Source organism: Emydura macquarii, unplaced genomic scaffold, assembly GCF_026122565.2.
Source record: "Emydura macquarii macquarii isolate MOO-44397 ecotype Brisbane River unplaced genomic scaffold, CSIRO-AGI_Emac_v2 contig_3506, whole genome shotgun sequence".
NCBI lineage: Eukaryota > Metazoa > Chordata > Testudines > Chelidae > Emydura > Emydura macquarii.
Window position 1 is genome coordinate 4458842 of NW_027133643.1, and position 27273 is coordinate 4486114.

At 39.1% G+C, this 27273-nt stretch overlaps 1 protein-coding gene across 1 annotated transcript in view; it reads left to right on the forward strand.

Moving 5' to 3' along the window:
* The window catches only part of SCP2 (sterol carrier protein 2), a 47394-nt gene that overhangs the window by 1857 nt on the left and 18264 nt on the right, over positions 1 to 27273 (forward strand). Inside the window, exons 2-11 of the mRNA XM_067535522.1 lie at positions 7768 to 7825; positions 14578 to 14649; positions 16701 to 16832; positions 18791 to 18855; positions 20111 to 20237; positions 21840 to 21903; positions 22174 to 22260; positions 22903 to 23053; positions 24437 to 24584; positions 25715 to 25822. Coding sequence (XP_067391623.1) covers positions 7768 to 7825; positions 14578 to 14649; positions 16701 to 16832; positions 18791 to 18855; positions 20111 to 20237; positions 21840 to 21903; positions 22174 to 22260; positions 22903 to 23053; positions 24437 to 24584; positions 25715 to 25822 — 1012 coding nt within the window. The remainder of the gene's footprint in view (positions 1 to 7767; positions 7826 to 14577; positions 14650 to 16700; positions 16833 to 18790; positions 18856 to 20110; positions 20238 to 21839; positions 21904 to 22173; positions 22261 to 22902; positions 23054 to 24436; positions 24585 to 25714; positions 25823 to 27273) is intronic.

A 27273-nucleotide genomic window follows, 5' to 3' on the forward strand; every position in this document is an offset into this window, starting at 1 on the left:
TGGTCTCTTGGCTGGGATCAAAGTCATCTGTGGACATCCAGGTCTTTCTGTTATAGAGCATGGCTTGGGTTCTGGAATTTGGAGCCTTTTGCTGCCCGCTGGTCTCCTCTGACTTTAGCCAGTCCACCACCCTTCCTTCCTCCTTCCCAAAACTTCCTTTGTATCTCTCCAGCTTATATGTCCTGCCACCAACACTTGTCTATTTCTCCTTCTTGGGGAAGGTCAATGAGTGGCCTTCTCCCAAGCAATCCCCTTGTGGCTCTAGGGCAGCCCTGCAAGCAACCCTTCACCTCTGTTTTTCCCTTTTTGTCTAAATAAACTAGAGTATTTTACAAGTTTAATAACATCCCTCCTTAAGGTCCGGTTTATTTACTTAAAGTTAAAAAAGAAACACAAAAGCCTTCCCTCCACCGTTAAGCTGGGCACAGCCCCTAAACTCCCCTGGTGTCTCAGATTTCTTCTCTGTTTTAGCAGGCTGCTCCCAGCCCTTCCTAGGTGGGGAAACCAGTTGGTCTCTTTCTGTCTCTCTGCAGTCTTACTATAGTTTCCTGAATTTCTTCAACCTCTCCCCTCCGCTCCTTATAGGAGAATCTGATCCCTGCTCAGTTGTAGCTATTTAGTAATCATGGTTGGCTGGCCCCAGGCCTCTACCCCTTGAAGGAACAAGCCACTGCTGTTATAGGGGATTTCTCTCCACTTTCCTGCTCTCTGCAGACAAGAGGAAATCTGGGTCACTGATTTGTAGCCTTTAACCTTCACTCCCATCCCTATTTTTTTTTTCATTTGTTGCCCCCTGTACTCACTTGCGGCCTGAGTTCAATGGCTCTTCCTCCTTCAGTTAAGGGGATGGGCCTCTAGCTTTGGGTAGGTCCAGCTGTCCCAATACCTTCAAATAGTCCAGATAAGAGGAAGAACTTGAAGCATCTTCTTCCAGCTTGAAGCAAGCCCATTTTCCCAAGGCACTCCCCTCTGAATGTCACTGAGTTCTAACAACCCACCCTGTGAGTACATGCTTAAAGGCTTTGTCAGCAATGGTGGATGCACACAGAGGGACATTCAAAATATAGCAAAAACAGCGAGAGTCCTGTAGCACCTTAAAGACTAACACATTTCTGCAGGCATAAACTATTCAAAATATAGCAGTTCTCATAGCAACAGCTTCCAGCACGTGCGGAGGAGCACATGGTTTGGACAGACATCCCTTAGGAGAGGATTTATTAAAGGGGATACTATATAGCCTAATAAAGAGAAGGGTATAGAAGTTGATAAAGTACAAGTAGGAACTGAAGAGAAACAGTCGAACAAAAAGAGTCCCATTCAGTTACATCACATGAAGATAGACAACTAAATACTGGCAAATTTTATAAGTGCTTGTATACAAATGCTAGAAGTCTAAATATTAAATGGGTGAGCTTGAGTGTCTGGTATTAAATGAGGATATTGATATAATAGGCATCACAGAAACTTGGTGGAACAATGATAATCAATGAGATGTAGTAATACCAGTGTGCAAAATATATGGGAATCACAGAGTAGGTCGTACTGGTGGGGGAGTGGTACTATGCATGAAAGAGGTTGTACTGTAGAATCTTTCTGGATAGAAATTGCATGCTTGAAAAAGAGTATAGCAGTAGGACTGGGCTACTAAACACATGACAAGGATGGTGACTGATTGTGAAATGCTCATGGAGATGAGAGGTTACAAAGACAGAAACTTAATAATGGGTATTTCAGCTATCACTATACTGGCTGGGTATATGTCACCTGAGGACATGATACAGAGATAAAATTTCTAGACACTGTTAATGACTGTTTCTTGGAGCAGCTAGTCCTAGAATTCACAAGGGGAGAGGCTGATTTTTTAAAATGCTCCAGAGATGATCCTGGCAAATACAGAACAGTAAAACTAACTTCAGTGCTAGGCAAATTGGTTGAAACAGTGTTAGGGAAGAGTGAACATGGCTTTTGTAAAGGGAAATCATGCTTCACCAATCTGTTAGAATTCTTTGAGGACGTCAAAAAGAATGGACAAGGGTGATCCAGTGGATAAAAGTGTACTTGGACTTTCCGAAAGGCTTTGACAAGGTCCCTCATCAAAGGCTCTTAAGCAACATAAAAACCAAGGGTAGGAATAAATGGTCAATTTTCATCATGGAAAGTGGTAAATAGCCGAGTATCCGAAGAATCTGTACTGTGACTTGTGCTGTTCAACATATTCATAAATGATCTGGAAAAGGGGGTAAACAGTGAGATGGCAAAATTTGCAGATGATACAAAATTACTCAAGATAGTCCAAAGCACACTGTGAAGAATTACAAAGGTATCTCATAAAAGTGGGTGACTGGCAACAAAATCACAGATGAAACTGAGTGTCGGTAAGTGCAAATAAATGCATATTGGGAAAAAATAATCCCAATTCTACATACAAAATGATAGGTTCTAAATTAGCTGTTACTACTCAAGAAAGAGATCTTGGAGTAACTGTCAATAGTTCCCTCAAAACATCTGCTCAGTATGCAGCGGAAGTCAAAAAAGCTAACAAATGTTTAGGAACTATTAGGAAAGGATAGAGATAGGACAGAAAATATCATAATGCCACTATATAAATCCATGGCATACCCACTCAATGTGGTTCTGGTCGCCCCATCTCAAAAAAAGTATACAGTATTAGAATTGGAAAATTTACAGATGTGGGCAACAAAAATGATTATGGTATGGCACAGCTTCCATATGAGGAGAGATTAAAAAGACGGGGACTGTCCATTTTAGAAAAGAGATGACTAACGGGGATAGACAGAGGTCTGTAAAATCAAGAATGGGGTGTGGAAAAAGTAAATAGAGAAGTGTTATTTACCCCTTCAAATAAAACAAGAACCAGGGATCACCCATTGAAATTATGACACTGGAGCTTGAGGTGCCAGCTCATGCCAGTCTCAGGCCTCACTGAACACTTACAAATACATAGCTGGAAACCAGTCTTGCTTACCTGTGTATTTATTTATTTATCAAAATGAATCATAGGGCTGGGAGGGATCTCGAGAGATCATCTAGTCCAGTCCCCTGCACTCATGGCAGGACTAAGTAATATCTAGATCATCTCTGACAGGTGTTTGTCTAACCTGCTCTTAAAAATCTCCAGTGATGGAGATTTCACAACCTCCTTAGGCAATTTATTCCAGTGATTAACCCCCCTGACAGTTAGGAAGTTTTTCCTAATGTCCAACCTAAACTTCCTTTGCTGCAGTTTAAGCCCATTGCTCCCTGTCCTGTCTTCAGAGGTTAAGAAGAACAATTTTTCTCCATCCTCCTTGTAACAACCTTTTATCGACTTGAAAGCTGTAATGTCTCCTCTCAGTCTTCTCTTCTCCAAGCTAAACAAACCCAGTTATTTCAGTCTTGCCTCATAGGTCATGTTTTGTAGACCTTTAATCATTTTTGTTGCTCTTCTCTGGACTTTCTCCAATTTGTCCACCTTTCCTGAAATGTGGCGCCCAGAACTGGAAATGATACTCCAGTTGAGGCCTGAGTAGAACGGAAGAATTACCACTCATGTTTTACTTACAACATTCCTGCTAATACATCCCAGAATCATGTTTGCTTTTTTTGCAACAGCAATACACCGTTGACTCTTATTTAGCTTGTGGTCTACCATGATCCCCAAATCCCTTTCTGCAGTACTCCTTCCTAGGCAGTCATTTCCTATTTTGTACGTATGCAACTGATTGTTCCTTCCTAAGTGGAGTACTTTGCATTTGTCCTTATTGAATTTCATCCTATTTACCTCAGACCAATTCTCCAGTTTGTCCAGATCATTCTGAATTATAATCCTTTCCTCCAAAGCACTTGCAACCCCTCCCAGCTTGGTATCATCCACAAACTTAATAAGTGTACTCTCTATGGCATTATCTAAATCATTGATGAAAATATTGTACAGAACCTGAACCCACAACTGATCCTTGCAGAACCCCACTTGTTATGCCCTTCCAGCATGACTGTGAACCATTGATAACTACTCTCTGGGAATGGTTTTCCAACCAGTTTTGCACCCACCTTATAGTAGCTCCATCTAGGTTTTATTTCCCTAGTTTGTTTAAGAGAAGATCATGTGGAACAGTATCAAAAGCCTTACTAAAGTCAAGATATACCACATCTACTGACTCTTCCCTATCCACAAGGCTTGTTACCCTGTCAAAGAAAGCTATCAGGTTGGTTTGACATGATTTGTTCTTGACAAATCCATGCTGACTGTTACTTATTAACTTATTATCTTCTAGATGTTTGCAAATTGATTGCTTAATTATTTGCTCCATTATCTTCCCAGGTACAGAAGTTAAGCTGACTGATCTGTAATTCCCCAGATTGTCCTTATTTCCCTTTTCGTACATGGGCACTATATTTGCCCTTTTCCAGTCTTCTGGAATGTCTCCTGTCTTCCAAGACTTTTCAAAGATAATCGTTAATGGCTCAGATATCTCCTCAGTCAGCTCCTTGAGTATTCTAAGGTGCATTTCATCAGGCCCTGGTGACTTGAAGACATCTAACTTGTCTAAGTAATTTGTAACTTGTTCTTTCCCTATTTTAGCTCCTGATCCTGCCTCTTTTTCACTGGCATTCACTATGTTAGACGTCCAAGTGCCACCAACCTTCCTGGTGAAAACCGAAACAAAGAAGTCATTTAGCACCCCTGCCATTTCCGCATTTTCTGTTATTGTTTTTCCCCCCTCCTTGAGTAACGGGCCTACCCTGTCCTTGGTCTTCCTCTTGCTTCTAATGTATTTGTAGAATGTTTTCTTATTACCCTTTATGTCTATAGCTAGTTTAATCTCATTTTGTGCCTTGGCCTTTCTAATTTTGTCCTTGCATACTTATGTTATTTGTTTATGTTCATTCTTTGTAATTTGACCTAGTTTCCACTTTTTGTAGGACTCTTTTTTGACTTCTAGATCACTTAGGATCTCCTGGTTAAGCCACGGTGGTCTCTTGCCATACTTCCTATCTTTCTTACACAATGGGATAGTTTGCTCCTGTCCTTAATAATGTCTCTGAAAAACTGCCGGCTATCTTCAACTGTTTTTCCTCTTAGACTTGCTTCCCATGGGATTTTACCTACCAACTCCCTGAGTTTGCTAAAGTTTGTCTTCTTCAAATCCATTGTCTTTATTTTGCTGTTCTCCCTCCTACCATTCCTTAGAATCATGAACTCTATCATTTTGTGATCGCTTTCGCCCAAGCGGCCTTCCACTTTCAAGTTCTCAACCAGTTCCTCCCTGTTTGTCAAAATCAAATCTAGAACAGCCTATCCCCTAGTAGCTTTCTCCACCTTCTGAAATAAAAAATTGTCTCGGATACATTCCAAGAACTTGTTGGATAGTCTGTGCCCTACTGTGTTATTTTCCCAACAGATATCTGAGTAGTTGAAGTCTCCCATCATCACCAAGCCCTGTGCTTTGGATGATTTTGTTAGTTTAAAAAAAGCCTCATCCACCTCTTCTTCCTGGTTTGGTGTCTGTAGTAGACCCCTACCGTGACATCACCCTCACTTTTTACCCCTTTTATTGTTACCCAGAGACTTTCAACAAGTTTGGCTCCTATTTCCATCTTAACTTCAGTCCAAGTGTATAGACTTTTAATACATAAGGCAACACCCGCTCCCTTTTTTCTCCTGCTTGTCCCTCCTGAGCAAGCTGTACCCTTCTATACCAATATTCCAGTCATGCGTATTATCCCACCAAGTCTCCGTGATGCCAACTATGTCATAGTTGTGTTTATTTACTAGCATCTCAAGTTCTTCTTGCTTATTTCTCATACTTCTTGCATTCGTATACAAACATCTAAGAAACTGATTTGATAAATGTTAGATGTTAAGTTGTTAAGCATGTGTTTAGTGTTTTTAAAATTGGTTTAGAAATTCCTCTGTCTTGAACAAGTCTGTTATGGTCTTGGGGCCTAGGACAGCTGGAGGCAGAGTCCCTTTCCTTATAAGTGGTACCAGATAGTCTGTGCTGAAGAAGCACATCTGAGAGGCCAGACAGAGACTGGGCTAGAGCCTGCCCAGACCCAGAGTTGCTTAAAGGCATGTGGATTAAGTCTGCAGGTCCAAACCCAGCTGCCTGGTGAGCATCCTGAAGAGGGAGCTTAGCCAGGACTGTGACAACCTCAATTAAAAAATCATCAGGGTCTGAGAAGTTGCTAATATAGTAGTGTAGGTGGAGAAACATCTTTTGAATAAGGGGTGTTATTAAACACAGAATGCGCTAAAGTACAATATTGTACAGGGATCCATTCCCTTTCACTGAATTGTTCTTCTAGCCTTCACTACAAGAGTGTTCTGTATGTGTAGTTAAAAAGAGGCTGGGTGTGGAAAATAGAGATAATAAATGTGAAGGGCCGGAGTTGGGGCTATAAAGGTGAGCATATGCAGATATAGAATCACATTTTAGTATTGATAATAGTGAACACAGATCATTTTAAAAAATTGGGAAGGGGATAATAATGGACTTCACTGCTGTTTTTAGCAGTGATGTTTCTGTTGATGTAAACATGGAAATAAAATCTTTTGCTGACATATTTTATCACTATTTATTAAACATTTGTATGTAGCACATTGATGTTTGTCTCTTTATAGAGAAAAAAAAGTATAGTCCCTGCTCCAAGAATGAAGGCTAGACATGACTTGACATCTAGGTTACATATGACATGATGCATAGTGAGATGCCATCAGGCATAGGAAAGGAGGCTTACATAAAATAACACTGAACTTGCTTACTTTTGTAAGGTACATATTATATGCACATACCCATAAAATTGTGTAAAAGGACAAAACCATTGTCAGAACTCAGTGATTGTATTAATCAATGACACTGATATTCATCCCATCTGCTTCTTCTCTCCTGTTCACAGAGCCAAGAACTCCCTGTCCAATCTCTCCTTTCTGGCCAGTTCAGAGCCAGCATAGAGCACAGCCTTGGTTCTTGGGGGGAGATGAGCCTCTCCTGAATAGTCTCTGCTCATGCTGTACCAATGGTGTGCAAACTTTTCCAGTCATACCCCGCTTACCACTAATGGAATCTGTCTGCCTTCCTTCCCATTACTGCACAGCCACGGCTTCCTCAGCAGTGGAGCTGGTCTGGGGGTAGAGAGGGAATGGGTGTAGAGCTGGGCTGGAGGCAAAGCAGGGGGTGGAGTGGAGCTGGAACTTAACAGAGTAGGGGCAGAGCAGGATTGGAAGCGTGGCGCTCCCTTCCCAGCTTCCACGGGGGCTGGCCAAGGCCTCACTGCATGCCCGCTCCCCAATGTTCCTCTGCATGCCGCACAATTTGGGAATCACTGTGCTGTACTATGTAGTCTCTGTGGAACAATGGTTTTGCATGGGCCCTCTGCAAGAGGGATCTCACCCTGAGGCTATGTCTACACTGATGGAAGCAAAGTCACCGCTGTCAGATCAACTTATCTGGATCAACTGAGTGATCAGTTAAGACCTGCTCAGTCAATCCAGAAATCGACACAGTTAAACCACCCCATCATGGTTCCCACGCAGTGCAGTGAAGATGGCGCGCAAAAGAGAAGCACAGAAGTCAACGGGAGTTACGCAAGTTCTTTGCGTAACTCCCGTCTACTGCCGCCTACTGCCGTCAAATCACCAAGGTAAGTGTAGACCAAGCCTGAGTGTTCACATATCTAAACATAATTTACTCATATGACACCCGAGTGTAGCAATTTGAGCAAAATGTCTGTGTTAATTTTAAATCTTGTTTTGCTTCTTGCCAGTTTGAAAAGCCTGGTGTGCGGGAAAATTTTGATTACCCTGACATGGCTAAGGAGGCAGGTAATTAATGGCCAAGATGACTTTTAGTTTTAACGTTTTATTTTTGAATTGTACATTTCACTCTTTGTCATAATAAAAGGACAAAGAGACAACCGATGAATATTCTTTGAGGAGTGTCCCAATGGGTGCTCCACTTTTGGGGTCCATGCAACCTGTGCCTGTAATCAGAGATTTATGGTAGCAGTGCCTTATTGGGTCACGTGTTGCCGCCTCATGCGGTTACATAGCACTGTGCAACATACCGTCCCTCAGTTTCTTCTGTGGTGCCTTTGGCTTGAATCGGAGCCCTTTGCAGTGCCTCTTCTCTCTACTTAGTAAATAGATACATGATTGTTGTTAGTTAGCAGTTAGATAGTTAATTCTACTCTTCTTTTACACCTTAATTTTTTTTTATGAAACGAAAAAAGATAATTACTATGTCACTAAGAAAATAAGTTTTTGTTTTCCCTGTTAGTGTAGTTTTTCCTTATTGCCTTCCTCAGCTTAGGACAGAAATTCCCTGGCATGCCCAACTCTCCAGGATTCAGAAATCCTGACATGCAGGCTCTCTATTCCTGTTTCACACGGATACACACAGTTTGTCCACTGCCCTGGCAAGTCATATATTCCACAAAAGTGCTCGCATTGCCGTAATCTAAATGTCAGAGCAAGGAAGGCGAGAGACCTCCAACTCCTTATGATAGAGAAATTCTTGCAACCAGCATCAGACCCCAAGTCGAGGATCTTCCCCCAGCCAACGGTTGCCATCAGCAGCCTCTGACGGAGGTCCTGCCACGAAAGCTCCTACTAAGGAGTCCTTGCTTAAAAAGGATACAAAAAAGCGCTCTCAAACTTTTCCACAGAGAGAGCCCGCGAAGAAAAAGTGCTTCTCAGCCAGCAAGACTTCAGTACCATCGGCATCGAGTGCGTCGGACTCTGAGATGCCAGGATCAGCCAGTACCACCAGTATCCAGAGAACAAAAGACCATAAGCGGGCAAGTGTTGATAAAGACTCAAAGGGCAAAAGCAAAGCCCACAGCTTCAGTACCTACAGAGTCGAAAAGACACTCGGCACTGAGCAGCTCAACCTATGGTAGTCAATGGCCCATGGTACCTATGGTGCATAGCACAAAATCTTTGGCACCGACAACAGCAACTTGTATGTCAGTACCACCTGTTATGCTGACATTGGTACTATTCCTCCCTGTACCAGAGCAGTTTGTGAGACCTATTAGTCTCATCTACTCTATAACCTCCACTCTTTGGTACTGATGTTACTCCAGCCCACTCGGTACCGAGTTTTCTGACCATTCCACCCAGGTTTGCCCCCCCCCCCCACACTCTCCAGTGAAGATGAGGAAGAAGGGGAAGGGCAAATACATTCACCTTGTCATTCCTCAACAGTTCACTCACCCAGACTAGGACCATCACACTCAAGCTATGAAGCACCCAGCTGGTATGGGCACCCTTGGGTGCCACCCTCTATTCTATTCCCACCACAATGGCCCTACTGGGACTCCTGGGCTATATACAGGGCACAACATCGGAACCCCCCCAGCCAACCAAGATCGAGGGCACCACAATCAACCATGCCAGGATGCTCAGAACCCCAAGAGGAGGTGACTGAGGAGACCAATGAAGCCTCTGATTAGGGAGACTCATCACCACCAAACCTACCATCATCTTCTCCAGATGAAATAATAATGCCCACACTGCCCACCACGGGGGATGACTTTAAACAATTTCAGGAATATTTCAGGGTAGCAGACTCCCTGGACATATCCTTGGAAGAGGTACCTGAATCTCAGCACAAACTGCTGGACAGTCTCCAAACAGCTACCTCAGCAAAGATAGCATGATGTTGTCATGGAACCTGCCAAAACCATCTGGCAGACACCAGCAATATCACCACTGTTGTGCAAGAGGTCGGACAAAAAATACTACGTCCCCTCCAAAGGACGCAAATTCTTGTTCACGCATCACGCAGCAAATACACTAGTGGTAGATGCTGTAAACAAAAGGGAAAAACAACATCATAACAGGACAACCCCCTATGACAGATTGGAAGAGACTAGACCTATTTGGGCATAAGGCATACTCATCCACTACATTACAATTCTGGATAGCGAATTACGAAGTCCTTTTATCAAAGTATACACACACGTGTTTTTCTAAAATGGCAGAATTTTTTGACAGCTTGCCAGACGAGAAAAAAGAACAATTTGCAGGCCTCACGCAACTCTGCAGACATGGCTACATCAATAGTCATGCACCTTGCATCATGGCTACATCTTTCGGGGTTCCCCAGAGAGGTGACTCTATGGCTACATCAATAGTCATGCACCGTGCATCATGGCTACATCTTTTGGAGTTCCCCAGAGAGGTGCAGTTGACTGTCAAGGATCTGCCATTTGAAGGCCAAAAACTTATTTGCAGCGAAAACTGATGAGTCCCTATGTACTTTGAAGGATTCATGGGAAGCTCTGAAATTGCTAGACATCTAAACACCTGCAAATAAAAAGAAAGAAGGCAGATGTTACACACACAGATTTCGCCCACCTGATGCACAGCCACACAGACAATATGACCAACGTCATAAACAGACAAACCAAGCAATGACAAATACCAAACCAGCCTTCGACGTCTCAACAATCTACTTCGAGACAGCAATTTTGAAGGTGTGGTTCAGAGCATGAGATATCCACGAATTCTAACTCTGGAAACACATGTCCTTTCCAGACCATTCAGAGATCGATGGTCACCCTTTTACTGAGTCTGGCAGAACATCAAAGTAGACAAATGGGCTTTGGAAATCGTTAAGATTGGTTACTTCATCCCTTTTATCTCCATCCCACCTACCTTCCCTCCCTCCCTGTCCCTCTTCAGGTTTTTACTCACATCACTTTCTAATACAGAGAAAGATGGGTGGATGGAAGCCCATTCTAGATCTGAGAAGACTCAACAAATTTGTCAGAACCCAACATGTCAAAATGGTGACATTAGCAACTATAATTCCAGTGCTAGAAAGGGGGGATTGGCTCTCAGCTCTTGACCTCCAGGATGCATATTTATATATAATGATCCATTTATCTCACAGAAGATTCCTAAGGTTCACCTTAGGTAAACAGCACTTCCAATACAAAGTACTTCCTTTTGGACTGTCGACCACCCCAAGGATTTTCTCGAAAGTTTTAGTGGTGGCAGCACATCTACGCAGACATGGGATTATGTGATATTCCCATATCTGTACAACTGTCTGTTAAGGGCACCAACACAGTACAAAGCAATAGAGGCCTCTCAAAGCACAATAACACTCATGAACCTAGGGTTACAAATAAACAAACAAAAGTCAACACTGACACCAGTCAAGGAACTAGAATTCATAGGGGCTTATCTCAACTGCCCAAAAGCTACAGCCTTCTTACCTCGACAACACTTCACCACACTCATTAACTTAATATCGGTGGTTACAGACAGCCCTCAAACATCAGCCAGAACATGCACACAACTACTAGGATACATGTCAGCAACAATATTTGTAGTCAAGATGGCTGCAGTTGGCTTTGAACAGTCTACACGCTACACAGGCACAGTCTCAACAGACACCTCACAATGCCACGCAAGGTAAAGGATTCTCTAAAATGGTGGACACAACCAAAGAACATCTGTACAGGAGTCCCTTTTCTACAAAGAGCTCCAACAATGACAACCATGGATGCCTCCCTAATAGGCTGGGGAGCACATCTATTCAACAACCTGGTCCAAGGCCGATAGTTCACATTGGAATCCAACCTTCATATGAACTTGCTAGAACTAAGAGCAGTCTGAAATGCATGCAGTCACTTCCTACCACTGATCAAAGACAAATCAATCTGGATTCTAATGTACAGAGTGGCATGCATTCTCTATATAAACTGCTAATGAGAAGCAAGATCACACTCCCTATGCACGGAAGCAATTCTGTTCTGGAATTGGTGCATCAGTCACAACATCAACATATCAGCATCATAACTTCCAGGATGTCAGAACACAACAGTGGATGCACTGAGCAGAGACTTTTCACAGAACCATCAATGAGAAATGGACCCTGGAGTTCTACACATGATATTCACACACAGACCTTTTTGCAATACCACAGAACACCAAGGGCCCACAATTTTGCTCCAGAGCGGGACTGGGATTCAACTCCCTAGGTGACTCTCTCCTCATCAAATGGGATGCACCCTTAATATACACTTTTCTGCCTATACCTTTCCTAGCCCGAGTCATTCACAAGATCAGGAGGGACAAATCCAGAATCATCTGAATAGCACCTACATGGTCCAGACAAACTTGGTTTCCATACCTCTCACAAATATCAGTGTGCCCACCTCAGTCTTCCTCAAATACCTGATCTCCTCTGACAAGATACGGGACACATCCATCATCCCAACCTGATAATTCTGCACCTCAAGGCATGGTTACTCCATGGCTCAGAGAATGAACAGCCTGCTCAGAGGAGGTAAAAGGCATCTTATTAAGCAGCAGAAGACCAAATACAAGGAAGACCTATACTCTAAAATGGAAAAGATTCTACACATGGTGCCAGAACAAACAATTTATACCAGCTTCCTCTCCTTTACCAAAAGTACTGGATTACACATTGGAATTTAAAAAAAAAATAGGGGCTCCATCAAATTGCACCTGGCAGCTATCACAGCTTTCCATGAGAAGTTGGATGGGATCATCATATTCGCTCATCCAACAACCAAATGATTCCTCAAGGGCGTTAAAAATACCTAACTTGAGATAAGAACTCCAACTCCAATGTGGGACCTCAACTTGATCTTACGTAGACTCATGGAAATCCCATTTGAACCACTTGCTCTTTACTTCATCTCTCTGTGAAGGTGGTCTTCCTCATTGCCATCATGTCCACTAGATATGTGGGAGAGTTAGGTGCCTTAATGAAAATTGTGTATGGAGGATGTGTCATTAAGGACAAGGTCACTCTAAGCCACACCCTAAATTCCTACCCAAGGTCACCTCCCCATTTCCTTTAGATGAACCTGTCCACTTACCTGTGTTTTTTCCAAAACCTCACATGAACAAAAGAGAAACAGCATTCCACACCTTGGATGTCTGAAGAGCATTAGCCTTCTACACAGACACAACAAAAACTTTTAGAAAATCACCAAGGCTGTTCATTTCTATAACAGAATGATCAAAAGGGGAAGCTATTTTGAAACAGAGATATTCAAATGGATATCAGGATGCATCCACTTTTGTTATAAAATATCAGTTTCAAGCCCCAATGGGGACTCACACACACTCTACGGGAGTACTTTCAACATCCGTTTCCTTTCTCGACAATGTCTCCATTGCAGACATTTGCAGCCACTTGGGCATTTGCCCACACCTTCACAAAGCACTAAGCTATAGAGTAACTGTCACCTTCAGATGCCCTATTCGGACTCTCAGTTTTATCAACCATCATGAGCACAACTCTGAAGCCCCTTCCTTCCACTGAAGGGTACTGCTCGACAGAGACCCCCCATGAAGAAAAAGAGGTTACTCACCTTGTGCAATAAGTGAGATTCTTCAAAATGGTTGTCCCTGTGGGTGCTCCACTACCCTCTCTCCTCCCATATTCTTCGGAGTTGTATATAAGTCATGCTCCTCCATGGTAGAGAAGGAACTGAAGGATGGTTGGTTGCACAGCGTTGTGTAACTTCGTGAGGTGGTGACAACACATGTGGGACCTAACCAGGCATTGCTACCACAAATCTCCGATTACAGGTGCAGGTGCATGGACTGTGTGGACACCTAAAGTGGCATGCCCACAGAGACCACTGTCTCAAAGAACCTCAGTTACTGCATAAAGTGAGTAACTGTCTCACATTCAAGGCAAGAAATTTAAAACCAATTAAATGAAATACTTTTTTACATAGTGCATAATTGACCTGTGGAACTCTCTGTTGCATAGTATCGGAGCCAAGAACATAGGATTCAAAAATGAATTAGATATTTAAATGAATAATACCATATGTAGTTGCACTAGCTAAAATTAATATGTATAAGTGATAGCAACTTTCATGCAAAAGCAAACCAGCTGATCACTTAACAGCCTGGTGGAAGAAACTTCTGTTGTTAAACAATGTGTACTAATGAAATCTGAACTGTGACACCCAAGAAAATGTTGGGCATACATCACAGATTTCAAATATTTATTATATTCCAGCATCATCATCTTATCTTTAGACCTTATGCAGCCATTTTGACACTTTCATTGAAATAATTACTTATTAGACAAAATTTTCTTGTTTTAATTATACCAGTCTTCTAGGGATTCCTGATATAGCAATGAGTCAGTTAGGATACATTGTTTCTTCTTTCAAGCATAGTGGGCCTTGAAGCTTGTTTCTGTAGTGCAGGTGTAATACTGTTTTTGTATATTGTTTACATAGATTCATACTATAATGTCTGTTCTTAGTGATGAAGAATTTATTTTGCAAGATTAGCGTCTACGTTTTTTAGAAATAAGAGCTACATTCAATAAACATTTCATTAGGTTTCTATGCTAGAGCATGAAAAGCTAAATTTTGTCTGTTCCTCCAGACTACAGAAATCTGTCAGAGTATTTAAATCTGGCTCTGTGAGGATCAGTAATATATTGGCACTTGATTTAACATCAATTGCCTCCCTATAACTTCTGTTTGGATCATTTTATCAAAAATGTTTTATTTGCTTTTCTAAAAGTTTTGACTGCTGAATTTTTAAAAAATTCTATCTAGGTCAGAAGGCTTTAGCTGATGCAGGTGTTCCTTACTCTGCAGTGGAGCAGGCATGTGTGGGCTATGTTTATGGTAAGTTATGTTACGTGTTTAGGGTGTGAGTTTGCACGCTTGCTAAACTTTGGTAACACTTACTAAACTTTATGCATATGAGGAGTCCCATCAAAGAGAATGAAATTTGGCCTTTCCTGTACAAGCCTTTGGAGAGGATTAACATTTGCTCCTCCTTTCCCATTCTTGGATCTGTCTTAGTATAGAGCCATGCTTAAAAACTAAGCATCTGTACAATTCTTTGCAAGTTTAGGGCCTCAAGATTTTTAATAAACACCGATTCAAGCCTTAATGACCCATAGAGTTTCTATTTATTTTAATCATTGGTAGATACAGATTTCAAGGAAACTTGGTACATGTATGAGCATCCTAAGTAGCTCCCATTATAAGATCAGGCCCTTACAGTGTTATCTTTTGTGTTTGATATCTACTTATGTGAGTTATACACAATTAATACATTCTTATAATTGTTATAGTAATGTCATTCATTGCAGTAGTTTAAATGACAGTATACCTTTGCTAGCTGGTGCCACCTCTGCAGGTTGAGAAATTATGCTAACCATTTTCTCAGGAGGCATTTCTGCTGTTTTTTTTCCCTTTAAGTAGTGTGAAGAAAAATATATAAAAGATACATTTATAAATTTTCTCTTTTGCAGAGCATGTATGCCCAATTCATCCTGCACTAGAAAGCCGATTAATTATTATTTGGGCAAAGTCAGGTACATTTTGGAAAGGAAAATGGTATAACAGGGAAGTTCAAAGGGAAAGTTAAAATTCTGAGACTTCTTTTCTTAAATCATCCAATTGAGAGTACACGGTAAAACAGACACTGACTGTGTAATTAAACTACTTCTAGGGGTAAGTACCACTAAATAGCCAAACAACATGGCAAAGCTCTCTTTAAAACAAATTAGGTCAGAAAGAGTGAATATCAAACTACAGTCTTTCAGGGTCATTCCAAAGAGGAGGATACAGGTTGAGCATTTGTGCCTTTTTTTTTTTTTTTTTTTTTTTTTTTTTTTTTGGAAGTATTGTAAATATGTGACATTTTATTGATGAAATAAAGAAGAAATAAAACTAAGATGGTTACATTTCTTTGAGAATTTGTGAATTTTTTTTTTGTAATATTAGAAAGTAGCCAAGAACTTTCTTAAAATAGGCTATTAAAGATTTAAATAGAAATATTTCTCAACCTCCTACAATGAAACATTACTAATCATATTAATTAACTAAGAGCTTTGCTACAAATGCTTAGAAACTTATTGAGTAATTTGTTTTGCCATTTAAGAGCAAAACTGGCATTTTGTGATCAAGAGAATATTAACACACATTTAGAGCTAGAACTGAAGAAATGAAAATAAACTCCCTAGATAATCACTTTTCAGAATTTTAACCAGCTAGGAAAAGGCAAAGGTAAACTGGAATCTGAAGAGTTAATTTCTTAGATTGACGAAGAGAACTGCATTTACTGTCTTGACAGACATTTGGTAATGAATACTGCCATTTTGGTGATGTGCTTAAGCACATAATAGGCAAGCATATGGTCCTTCTAGCTTGTTTTAATAGCAACTAATTTCAAATATCATTTTTATTTTAATATCATGCTCCTTTACAGAAAATTCATCCTTGCACACCACTTAATCACCTGTCTTCCAGTAAATGTGTTTGTGATTGACCAGATAATATGAGAAGAAGAACATCTGCTGGGATATTTAGGGGAATGGAGTCCCTGCCTTCTGAACCCAGCTTAGTTTGACTCTTAACCCCTTGTGATGCTTAGTATGTCTGGGAAACTAACTCCTCTAGTGTCATGAATGTATGTATCTGGAACAGGTATTGTACTACAGAGTTATTTGCACAACCTGGCAATATTGACTGGACTGCATTGTAACAATGTTAAGTGCTACTTTAGTTTACCTATTGCTATCAGTTGAGTTGGAAAAATATGCTCTTCAAAGATTTTAGCAGTGTCTTTTCTAGAATTAAAGTATAGCATTACACTTACATCATTGGAATTTTTGTTACTATAAGGCTACTCTCCACTTTCTTTTAAATATTTCATCTTTGTAAAGGTGATTCAACATGTGGTCAACGAGCTATCTATCACAATTTGGGATTAACTGGCATTCCTATCATTAATGTTAACAACAATTGTTCCAGTGGATCTACTGCTTTGTTCATGGCCCGGCAACTGATACAGGGAGGTAAGCTATGTTAGTTTAGAATTAATTAGCAGTGATGTAGTATATATTCATTAACTAATTTTGTAAATCTCTCTCTGAGACGAATGGGGGTGAAAGGGAATAGTATATTCTTCAAATTTTGTAAATTACATTTGTTCTGTTTCCATGGGCAGAGCTACATAAATTCTATGCCTGCCTCCTCAGAGTGGGAAGGATGATGGGTATTGCCTAGAACAGGGGTCAGCAAGCTTTGGGAAGTGGCGTGCCAAGTCTTCCCCCCGCTCCTTTTCCACATGACATAGGCCCAGCACCCTGGCGAGGAGCCACTCCATCCCCAAGCAGCGCCATGCGGCAGCCACTCCCCCCTCCCAGCCCATTCCCTTCTCCTGCCCCCTCCCACATGACATGGGCCCAGCACCACCAAAATTATACAACCCTGATGCATGCTGCTCAAAATCATCTTATGTGCCATGTTTGGCATGCGTGCCACAGGTTGCCGACCCCTGGCCTAGAATGATCAACTTTTGTCATGCCCTATGTGTGAGTAGGAATCCCTCCATCTGGAGTAGATTGCAGGATAGGAGCCTAACTCACTAAGCAACATCGGTTTAAGTAATCTAAATTTCTTTATGAATGTACTTTCATTTTTAAGAATAAAACTTAATGGAAGTGGCAACATTCATCTTTTTTTTTGTTCTGCATTTTCTTTACAAAATATTGACAATTTATGTTGGAATTATTAGTAATATTTGAAATTATTAATGTGGGAGAACATTAGATACTAATTTAACCATAAATTCCTTTATTAAGTCCAGAGCTCAAATGGTATTTTATACAATTGCTCTAAACATACCTAACAGCCAAAAAACCAAACCAGTCACTACACTCAGTACAAGAACAAAGTATTCATAAGCATGTGATCAGTATACTTACAAATCAGCCAGACCTAGAGAAAATCAACTCCAGCATGATCAGTTAGGGTCTGACAAAGAACCTTCAGATTTCTGGCTCTCTCTATACCTTCAGCTAACTTGCTAGCTTTAGCAAAAACCCAGTTTGAAGAAGCTTATCCTTGCTGCTTTCCTCTCTGCAAGGCCTTCCTTTCTTATTTTCTCCGCCTTCCTTGCTTACCAGCAGAACAGTGAGAAGGTGATGTATGTTTGTTTCTTTTAAGACAGTTTTTCTTTCTTTTTATTGCAGCTCTTTATTTTATTAATTACTTCCTTCCTTTCCACACTACAAGTAACAAGTAATACTGCACTGAAAATTCTCTTAGTTAAGAGGATCTAGGAAAGGGGAGAGCCTTTTAACCTTTTTATTGGTATATAATGATTTTTTTCAAGTTTTTTTCTGCTCCTTTTTTTTTTTTTTTTAACTAGAAATATTAGGTTTTGATTTTCAGTTTTACTGGTATGACTCTTTGGAGAACTGAAATTAGTGTAATTATGGCATCATGAGAGACTGAAACCTTGAACCACGGAGAGCAAAAGAGAGTTTTAGTCACTGTTTAAAATTTGTATTGTGTTAACTTAAATAACTCAAACCCTTGACTAACACTTCAAGGAAAAACTCTTTTTGAAAGATACTATATCTACTCCTCTTCAACTGAGGAGTGAGGGAGGGAGGAAGATACATGATATTCCTGATATTTCTGCAATTCAAAATATTAACTCTATTTCAGTATTTGTGGCTGAGGTGAGAACACGTGGCAATGTTAAGAAACTTATCTTTCAGCATTAAAATGATTCTGTGGTTTGAAATGAAGAAATCTGGTTTTGTAAGGTACATTCCTTATCTGACATCAGTAATTTGGGTAACCTCAATACCATTCTCATTCAAACTTGACTCAAATTCAGAAGTGAAAGAAAAGAGCAATGAAAATGTACCAATTTTTGTATATTTTTAGCAAAATTCATATTTACAATACATGATGTTTTTTAGACATTTATTCATATTTTAAATGTCACCTTTATTTTAAGGTTTGGCAAATTGTGCTTTGGCTCTTGGCTTTGAGAAGATGGAAAGGGGATCCCTTACAGCTAAGGTAAGTGTCTTTAAAGTATTTGCACCTTTTTTGAATGTAGTTTAGGAGTACAAACTTTAAAATGTATAAAAGAGTTCCAGGTTCCCATCTACACATCAATTAGTTTAAGATATCATCAGCCATAGATTGCTTAAAGTAAATAACTATTTTGATGGAAAAGTAAATAAAGGTACCTTTTACAATGGTTTATTGGGGAATATAAATAAATGTGCAAATCTTGTATCCACAGAAAACAGATTAGTTTCCCAGGAGATTAATCACTATTGGAAGACTAATAGTTCCTAACACCTGCAGTATGTGACCTAGATCAATGTTTCTCAATGAACTGTTGCTGGTCCCTGAGATCTCTTTGACACAGTTTAGGAAGGCAGCAAACCAGTCCCTGGTATCAAAAAGGTGGAGAAACACTGACTTAGACTATATTAAATACAGAATTGAGGGGAGGTGCATAAAATTACAAATGGTAATACTGAGGTACAGAGTGGTGAAAGTGACTTGCCTAAAATTGCACAGTTAGTGGGGTGGGGATGAGGGGAGAAGCCAAGTCTTCTGACTTCCAGCCCTATACTCAATCCAATAGACCCCAAATGCCCTCTGTCTAAAGGTGTGATTTTTTTTTAAAGGGCTTCCATAAGTCTTTTTCCCACCCCATCTCCTTATAACACAGTTGTTTTTCGGTTTTTGACATACATGGCCTCCTACACTTGGAAATCCATGTTATTTTAGAAGTAGAGATCCTGTATTCAGATGACTTAAATATGGGTGGGGAAGAGATGTCAACATGAGTCTATTTGCATAGACTGGTAAGAGTGATCCTTGACACAGTATATATAAACTCTACTTTCCAATAATGTTTAAATTCATTATTCTTCTAAGTGATAACATTATTCGAAAAGTATTAAACTTAGTTTTTCAATCTGGGAATAAAATTTAAAATATCAAATAATTTCTGAAAAACAAGGACTGCAACATAAATAAAATCTCATCTGTGCAACTTATTACCCACAGAACTGAAGCATCAGTTTTGTTATGTTATTGCTGACTGTCTTCTGCTCACCTGTCCTTTTATACAAATAGGCAGGTTATTGAAATTTAAAAAAAATCCTACTCAGGCAGTCCACCTGAGCTGTTACAAAAGATACCCTTTTTCTCAAAGTCCATGCTATTTTTGCAGGAATACTGTAGTTTATAAAGAAAAGGAATAATTCGCCTTAAGCTTGCCAATTGCTTCATTTACAACTATTTTTACTTTTAGTTCATGAACAGGACAAATCCAGTGGACAAACACATAGAAGTGATGGTAAACAAATATGGCTTGTCAGCAGCTCCAATAACATCACAGTTGTTTGGAAATGCTGGAAAAGAACATATGGAGAAATATGGTACTGTTCAAACTTGTGGTGAAAAATCATATTGCAGAATAATGTATTAGAAAGAGTGAAAAATTTGTTTGGGATCTAATTATAAACAGTTATTGAATTTCTTCCTTTTCACCAAGTACAGTAACTTACTGTATCCAACATCCACAACTAATAGTGTAGTAAAGCAAGCATCTTGATCAAGGGGTATTTTCAGAAAAGTGAATTCATGGGACAAAGTTAAACTTGTGGTGTATACACTATGCTGTACAGTAGTTGTGATAGTGTAAGGTTTGTGTCTATATAAGGTATGTACTGTAAGGTGGCTTAATTTTTAATTTCTTAGTTTTTGTGATTTTGTGCCTGGTATGGTTTGTGTGTAGCAATCTTAACTGTTTTACAACAACTTCTGTGCATTAGCCATATCTCAATTTAGACTCCCAGAGTACCACCACCGCAATTCCTTCAGCTGTCACCATCCAAAAGAATAGCAACACCATAATTGCTTCTAAAACTTAGTCTCTTATTTGGCAGCACATTTTACTGCCTGATGAGCTGTAGAACATATGGTATTTCAAATTTATTTCAGACTGGTTTATGGAAATAATTTAGAAGCCAATATGTGAATGTAATTAAATTACTGTGCAGTGTACAAATAGTAATATATAAACATACCTGTTCAAATTTGGCCAACAAATTGATTACTGTTAGCCTCTTTTGTATTTTCTATGTGTCTTTTAATGACTTAGAATCATAGAATATTAGAGTTGGAAGGGACCTCAGGAGGTCATCTAGTCCAACCCCCTGCTCAAAGCAGGACTAACCTCAGCTATATCATCCCAACCAGGGCTTTGTGAAGCCTCAGCTTAAAAACCTCTAAGGATGGAGATTCCACCACCTCCCTAGGTAATCCATTCCAGTGCTTCACCACCCTCCTAGTAAAAAACTTTTTCCTAATGTCCAACCTAGACCTCCCATCCTGCAACTTGAGACTGTTGCTCCTTGTTCTGTCATCTGCCACCACCAAGAACAGCCTAACCCCATCCTCCCTGAAACCCCCTTTCAGGTAGTTTAAGGCCGCTATCAAATCCCCCCTCACTCTTCTCTTTTGCAGACTAAACAAGCCCAGTTCCCTCAGCCTCTCCTCAGAAGTCCTGTGCTTCAGCCCCCTAATCATTTTTGTTGCCCTCCGCTGCACTCTCTCCAACTTGTCCATATCCTTTTTGTAGTGGAGGGCCCAAAACTGGACACAATATTCTAAATGCGGCCTCACCAATGCCGAATAGAGGGGAATAATCACTTCCTGTGACCTGCTGGGAATGCCCCTCCTAATGCAGCCCAATATGCCATTAGCTTTCTTGACAGAGTGGGTTAGATATCCAAGTTGAATACTTTATTTAAACCTACCTGAATTCCAGCTGATAATCTCTCATCTTGTAATTAAAACATTTACTGACCCAAACTCAGTTTTATTATAAAGAATCCTTAATATAATGAATCTGTTATAATAGAGACTTTAGAGCTAGTGCCATAAGAATTTGAACTGAATACAGCACTTGTTAATAAATTGTTGAGAAAATATTATAGCCTCTCAGTACAGCTTGACTTTTTTTTTTTTTTTTCCAGGAACAAAACAAGAACACTTTGGAAAAATTGCATGGAAGAATCATAGCCATTCAACTAACAACCCGTGAGTTCAGTATTATACTTTGGTAATGAAAATATTGCAAGAAAATCAAATTTGAAAGAGATTGTACAACAGTAAAACTCAAACTTTAAAAAAGTATAAAATAGACAAGACACTTTCCATTATATACAATGAGAACAATACTCCAGTATAAATTCTATGTTCAGTGCCTTACACTTTGTAAAATTACAGTATGAAAGCAATATAGTGGATATAACTATGATTAATGTCTTCTTCCAGAGGTTATGCTAAAATAAGATGTGTTTTTCCTAGGTATTCCCAGTTCCAAAAGGAGTACAGTTTAGATCAAGTGTTGCAGTCTCGCAAAGTTTATGATTTTTTGACTGTTTTACAGTGTTGGTAAGAACAGAACTTTGATACTTTTGTAGGAATAAATGTTGAAGTACTCTATATTAAAAACAAACTTTTATTTGCCACAAGATTACAAGCTGTGGTGTAGACTTTTTTTTCCCCAAATGCCTTACCATCTGACTTCAGAGTAATTAGATGCATTTTATAAATTAAAATGTAAATAAATAAAGCTCAAAAATAAATTCAACCTATTTTGCTCTAAATGTAGATAATCCTTAAAATATAACTCGCTAGGCTAAAGTATACCTCATTTTCCTGTTTTCAGATATTTCTCAGGCCCTGCATAGTCGTGCATTTCTGCTGCTGTTTAACAAGGTTTTTCCCTCACTGCCACCTTTCCTGTCCAGCCATGAAAGAAATTTTCCAAAGTCACCCAGTTCAGCAATATTTCTAATAGAAATTTGAGCAATATGTTATTTTAATTGAAGAAAACTGTTTCAATAAAAGATTTTGCTAGAAAAGTTCAACCAACTTTTTGATGGAAAGGTGATGTCAGCAAACACCTTTGGAATAGTTTATAGATCTAATTTGGTTACATATCAGTTGCTACGGACACGAATAGTGCTCTTTGTCTGGAAAATCACTGTTAATGCCGTGCAATGAGTAAATAATTGTTTTACTTTCAATTAGCCCAACATCTGATGGCGCTGCAGCTGTGGTTTTAGCTAGTGAAGAGTTTGTGAGAAAGCATGGATTGGAGTCAAAAGCAGTAGAAATTGTGGCCCAAGAGATGGTCACTGATCTTTCAAGTACATTTGAGGAGAACAGTTGTATTAAGGCGGTAGGTTTAAATTTTTTCTTTCCCCCTGCTCCCCACATTCTTATGCACATTGATCCTATTACTACAGATGTTTCCATGATAAAATATTCAAATAGCACATCCATTGTACTTCACTATGAAATAAAAATAATCTATGAACTGTACACTTTAAAAAAAAAAAAAATAGGCTTCTAGGACAAAAGATGCAATCCTGGAGTAATGCTAGGAAAACATTATATGTATGTATATGTATTAAGTGTAAAATTATAAAAAGTTTACTGGTACACTGCACTTTTTAAAGTTGTTTAGAACACCAAATTAAGAAGAGAACATAAAAATTGTGAGGCAGTTGCAGCAATCATTGACTAATCTGTTTGTGACTTGAACTCATGTATCTTATTTTCTTTTCAACAGAAGGGTTATTAACCTGAAACCCACTTAACCACCCAATGTGTGGTGAGCATTGCTAGTTTGATTAAGTTGAACCCAGAGGTAGGCCTAAAGTGCAAAGTCTGAATCTAGAGCTTTCTCAAAAGTTTGAGGTTATTGGCACCTGGAATTCTAGTAAGAGTTTGTCTGTTTATGTAAGGACCAAGTTTTGTCCTTTATAGCATAAGTCAATGGAGCTGTGCCAGTTTTCACCATCTGAGAATCTACCCCATAGTAATTCATCTCATTGAAGTCAGTGGGGTTGCATGGGGGTAATTGAGGGCTAAATCTGGCCCATTAGGTACAAATCAAATTAATACATTCCAGAAATTCAATATTTTCTAATCAGACTATTAGCATTAAATTCAAAGATGGCTGGCAGCAGTGGCACAGGTTACTTGCTAACAGATTTGAGGCCAAACTTTCAACTGACATAAGCATTTGCAATTATTCTGACATCTATGGAATTGTACCCATTTATACCAGCAATATATCTTGCCTTTAATGACTAAATAATTTTGGTTGAGTTTACTTTTACATGTGGTGAGAATGAGTGAAGGAGGAACGGAGGGGAGCCATCACTTAAAATACTCCTACAATGAAATTCAGAATTTCAGATTTCTTGCTGCAAATATTATACCACATAATGAAAATCTAAGGCTGCAGTATAAGGCACATTAATATTAGAATAGATTGAAACTTATAGAATCTGGGCATGGGTAACTGGATGTATCATTTGATGATTACCTGTTCTGTTCGTTACCCCTGAAGCACTTGGCATTGGCCACTGTCGGAAGACAGGATACTGGGCTAGATAGACCATTGGTCTGAGCCAGTATTGCCATTCTTATGTTTTTATGTTCTTAGAGGCCAGCTCATTTATAGCACACATTCAGGTCATATTAAAAGAACATGAATGTAGCGCACCAAGCATATTCTAAAGTCTTGAGCTGTGTAACTCATGCTTTATTGTAGGTTGGCTATGATATGACTAAAGAAGCTGCAAAAAGATGTTTTTCCAAAGTAGGTCTGAAACCTACAGATGTGGATGTCATTGAACTCCATGATTGTTTCTCAGTTAATGAGCTCATTACTTATGAAGCTCTAGGACTTTGTGCTGAAGGTAAGAACATTAATTTGAAGAATTTTAATGTATTAAAATGGACATTAAACATGTCTTGTAACTTTCCTGGTTGTTACAAACATTATTGCTGCTTTATTGCATGAATCTATCCTATATGCTAAGAGCATTATTCTGCAACTTCATAAGGGTGAACAAAAGCAAAATACTCAAAGTCAAAAATAAACATACATTTAAAACTGTATTTGGACCAATGACTCTATGTGGCAGTCTAAAGGAATATCAAAAGGCAAATTAATGCATCACAAATAATTGGTGCAAAAATTATGTGGTTAGCAAGTTACAGGGGTAGAGTTCTTTTAAAAGGAAGTTTGTGTGTGTGGGGTGGCGGGGGAGTTGATTCACTTTCCTCTCTTATTTGTGTCTCAGCTTCAGGTCCACCTTTTTCAGCTGCTCAAGCTTCTTCCTTGTTCCTAGACTTTTATTAATTGATCCTAGACTTTGAACTCCCAGCTCCCAGAAGCAGTTGTGATTTACAGAGAAAAACATAACTGAGAGTATGTCTACACTGACGATGGCAAAGTCGCTGCCATCAGATCAACCTTTCTGGATCAATTGAGTGATCAGTGAAGACGCGCTCAATCGATCCAGAAGTTGATGCTGTAAAGCCACCCCCTCAAGTGGTGTAGCGCTGTGTCGTCGGGAACGCGGTTCCTGTTGGCGCAGTGCAGTGAAGACACTGCGCAGAACAGAAGCACAGCAGTCAATGGGAGTTACACAAGCTACTCTGCGTAGCTTGCATAACTCCTGTTGACTGCCGCTGAATTGCCAGGTAAGTGTAGACCAGGCCAGAATCTGTTTTCATTGTAATTCTACCTTTATTAAATTAGTTATTGAATAAACTGAAAAGCTTATATAGTGTACTAAAATGTATATTTGATGGGCAGTGGAAGCAAATTAAGACCCTTTCTCCAAGCAATGTAAGCAGTTAGTGTTCATATTATTTGGTTATTTCACATATGTGTTCCAGAAGTTTTATGCACTAAATTTTCCTGGTTTTGGCTGACACAAAATATATGAAATAATGTCCAGTAGTAACAGTAAGATTAAGAAATGTACCATAAGGTGATTTTTTTACAACCTTTTTCCCCTTGTTAAATACTATTTTATAGGAAGAGCAGGGGAGCTGATTGATAGAGGAGACAATACTTACGGTGGAAAATGGGTGATAAACCCCAGTGGTGGTTTGATTTCAAAAGGACACCCATTGGGTGCCACAGGTAATGCAAATATAGATATTGTATTTCTAATGATTTTGAGATCTGCATGTGGAAACTTAATTTCTCCATCAGGTTCTGAAGGTATCCATGATTATGAACAGTGAAATATTTGTGTGGAAGGAATGCTGGGGTCTGGGAATATAATGTGTCTGTCTAATGACTTTTTTTATTCAGAGAAAGCATTCCAGTAAGTAAGACGTTATCTTGGTATTGGTTGTTTTTTCACTTGCAAAGGTCAAAATACTCTTTTGACTTTAGTCCAATGTTTCATGCAGCATGCAGTTTACTCTTGTTTGCCACCTTTGAGCTATAATGAGTTTTGTATTTGTCATATCTATTTCATTCGTTGACTAAATGAATAGTTCAAATAATAGAGGACAATAGGTGACATAACTTCTGCTTTAAATTAAATTAAAGGAACATTTTTTTTAAAGGAATGGGCTAGAATTTGTTTTTCTTAATTAAAATCCATTTTCACTTGACTTAGTAGCTAGGAGTACAGGACTATTTTGCATAGACCTAATTTATTTGTCTGGAGATACTAAATATGTTCAAGAGAGAGTTCATATTGTTGACAAAGCATACAGAGTTAAGATATATATTTTTCTTTCAAGACCTGAGTATTTACTACTTTCTTTTTGTTTCAATAGACTATACTAGAAATACATGTTTGTACTTTGCAGAGAGTACTTGAATATTTAGTTTACATTGAGATATAAACATATATTTTTCTGATTAGAGTCTACTCCAATCAAAATCAAGCTATTAGTTTTAAAATTTTGTAGTTTTATTTTATATGCAAAGTCTGTCTCCAGCTGCCTGTTCAAACAAACGGATTCAAAGAATATTAGGTGAGGTGAATATTACCTTCTGCATTATATAATTATAATGTGTCCCCAGAAGCCTCTTATGTTTATGCAAGTAATTTAAATCTCAGACTTCAACCAGTTTTTTCATACATTCCTTTGAAATTTCCAGTTTCATTCTTCAGCAGTCTTTCTCAGAAGTTTAATGCCTGTGGTGTTAGAAGTGCCATTTTAGCAAGACATATCCCAACTTTTTTTTTTTTTTTAAATTATTTCAGTTTTTAAGACCATCTGTATTTTCTCTCCGGATTGTAACACTTTAATGGGTTACATTAAATGTTTTCCATATGTATATAGGAAAGCATATTGCACATAACATAACAAGATGTGGTTATTTCATACCCATGTGTTTACCATAATATTTATATTATATTTGTAAATGTTGTAACCCTTCTTTGAAGATCTGTCCAGTTATAATTTAAATGCAAGATGCTTAAAATGTAAATCTTAAGACCATTTCTGTGGTGTTACATGATTCATAGACTCATAGACTTTAAGGTCAGAAGGGACCAATATGATCATCTAGTCTGACTTCCTGCACGATGCAAGCCACAGAACCTCACCCACCCACTCCTGTAATAAACC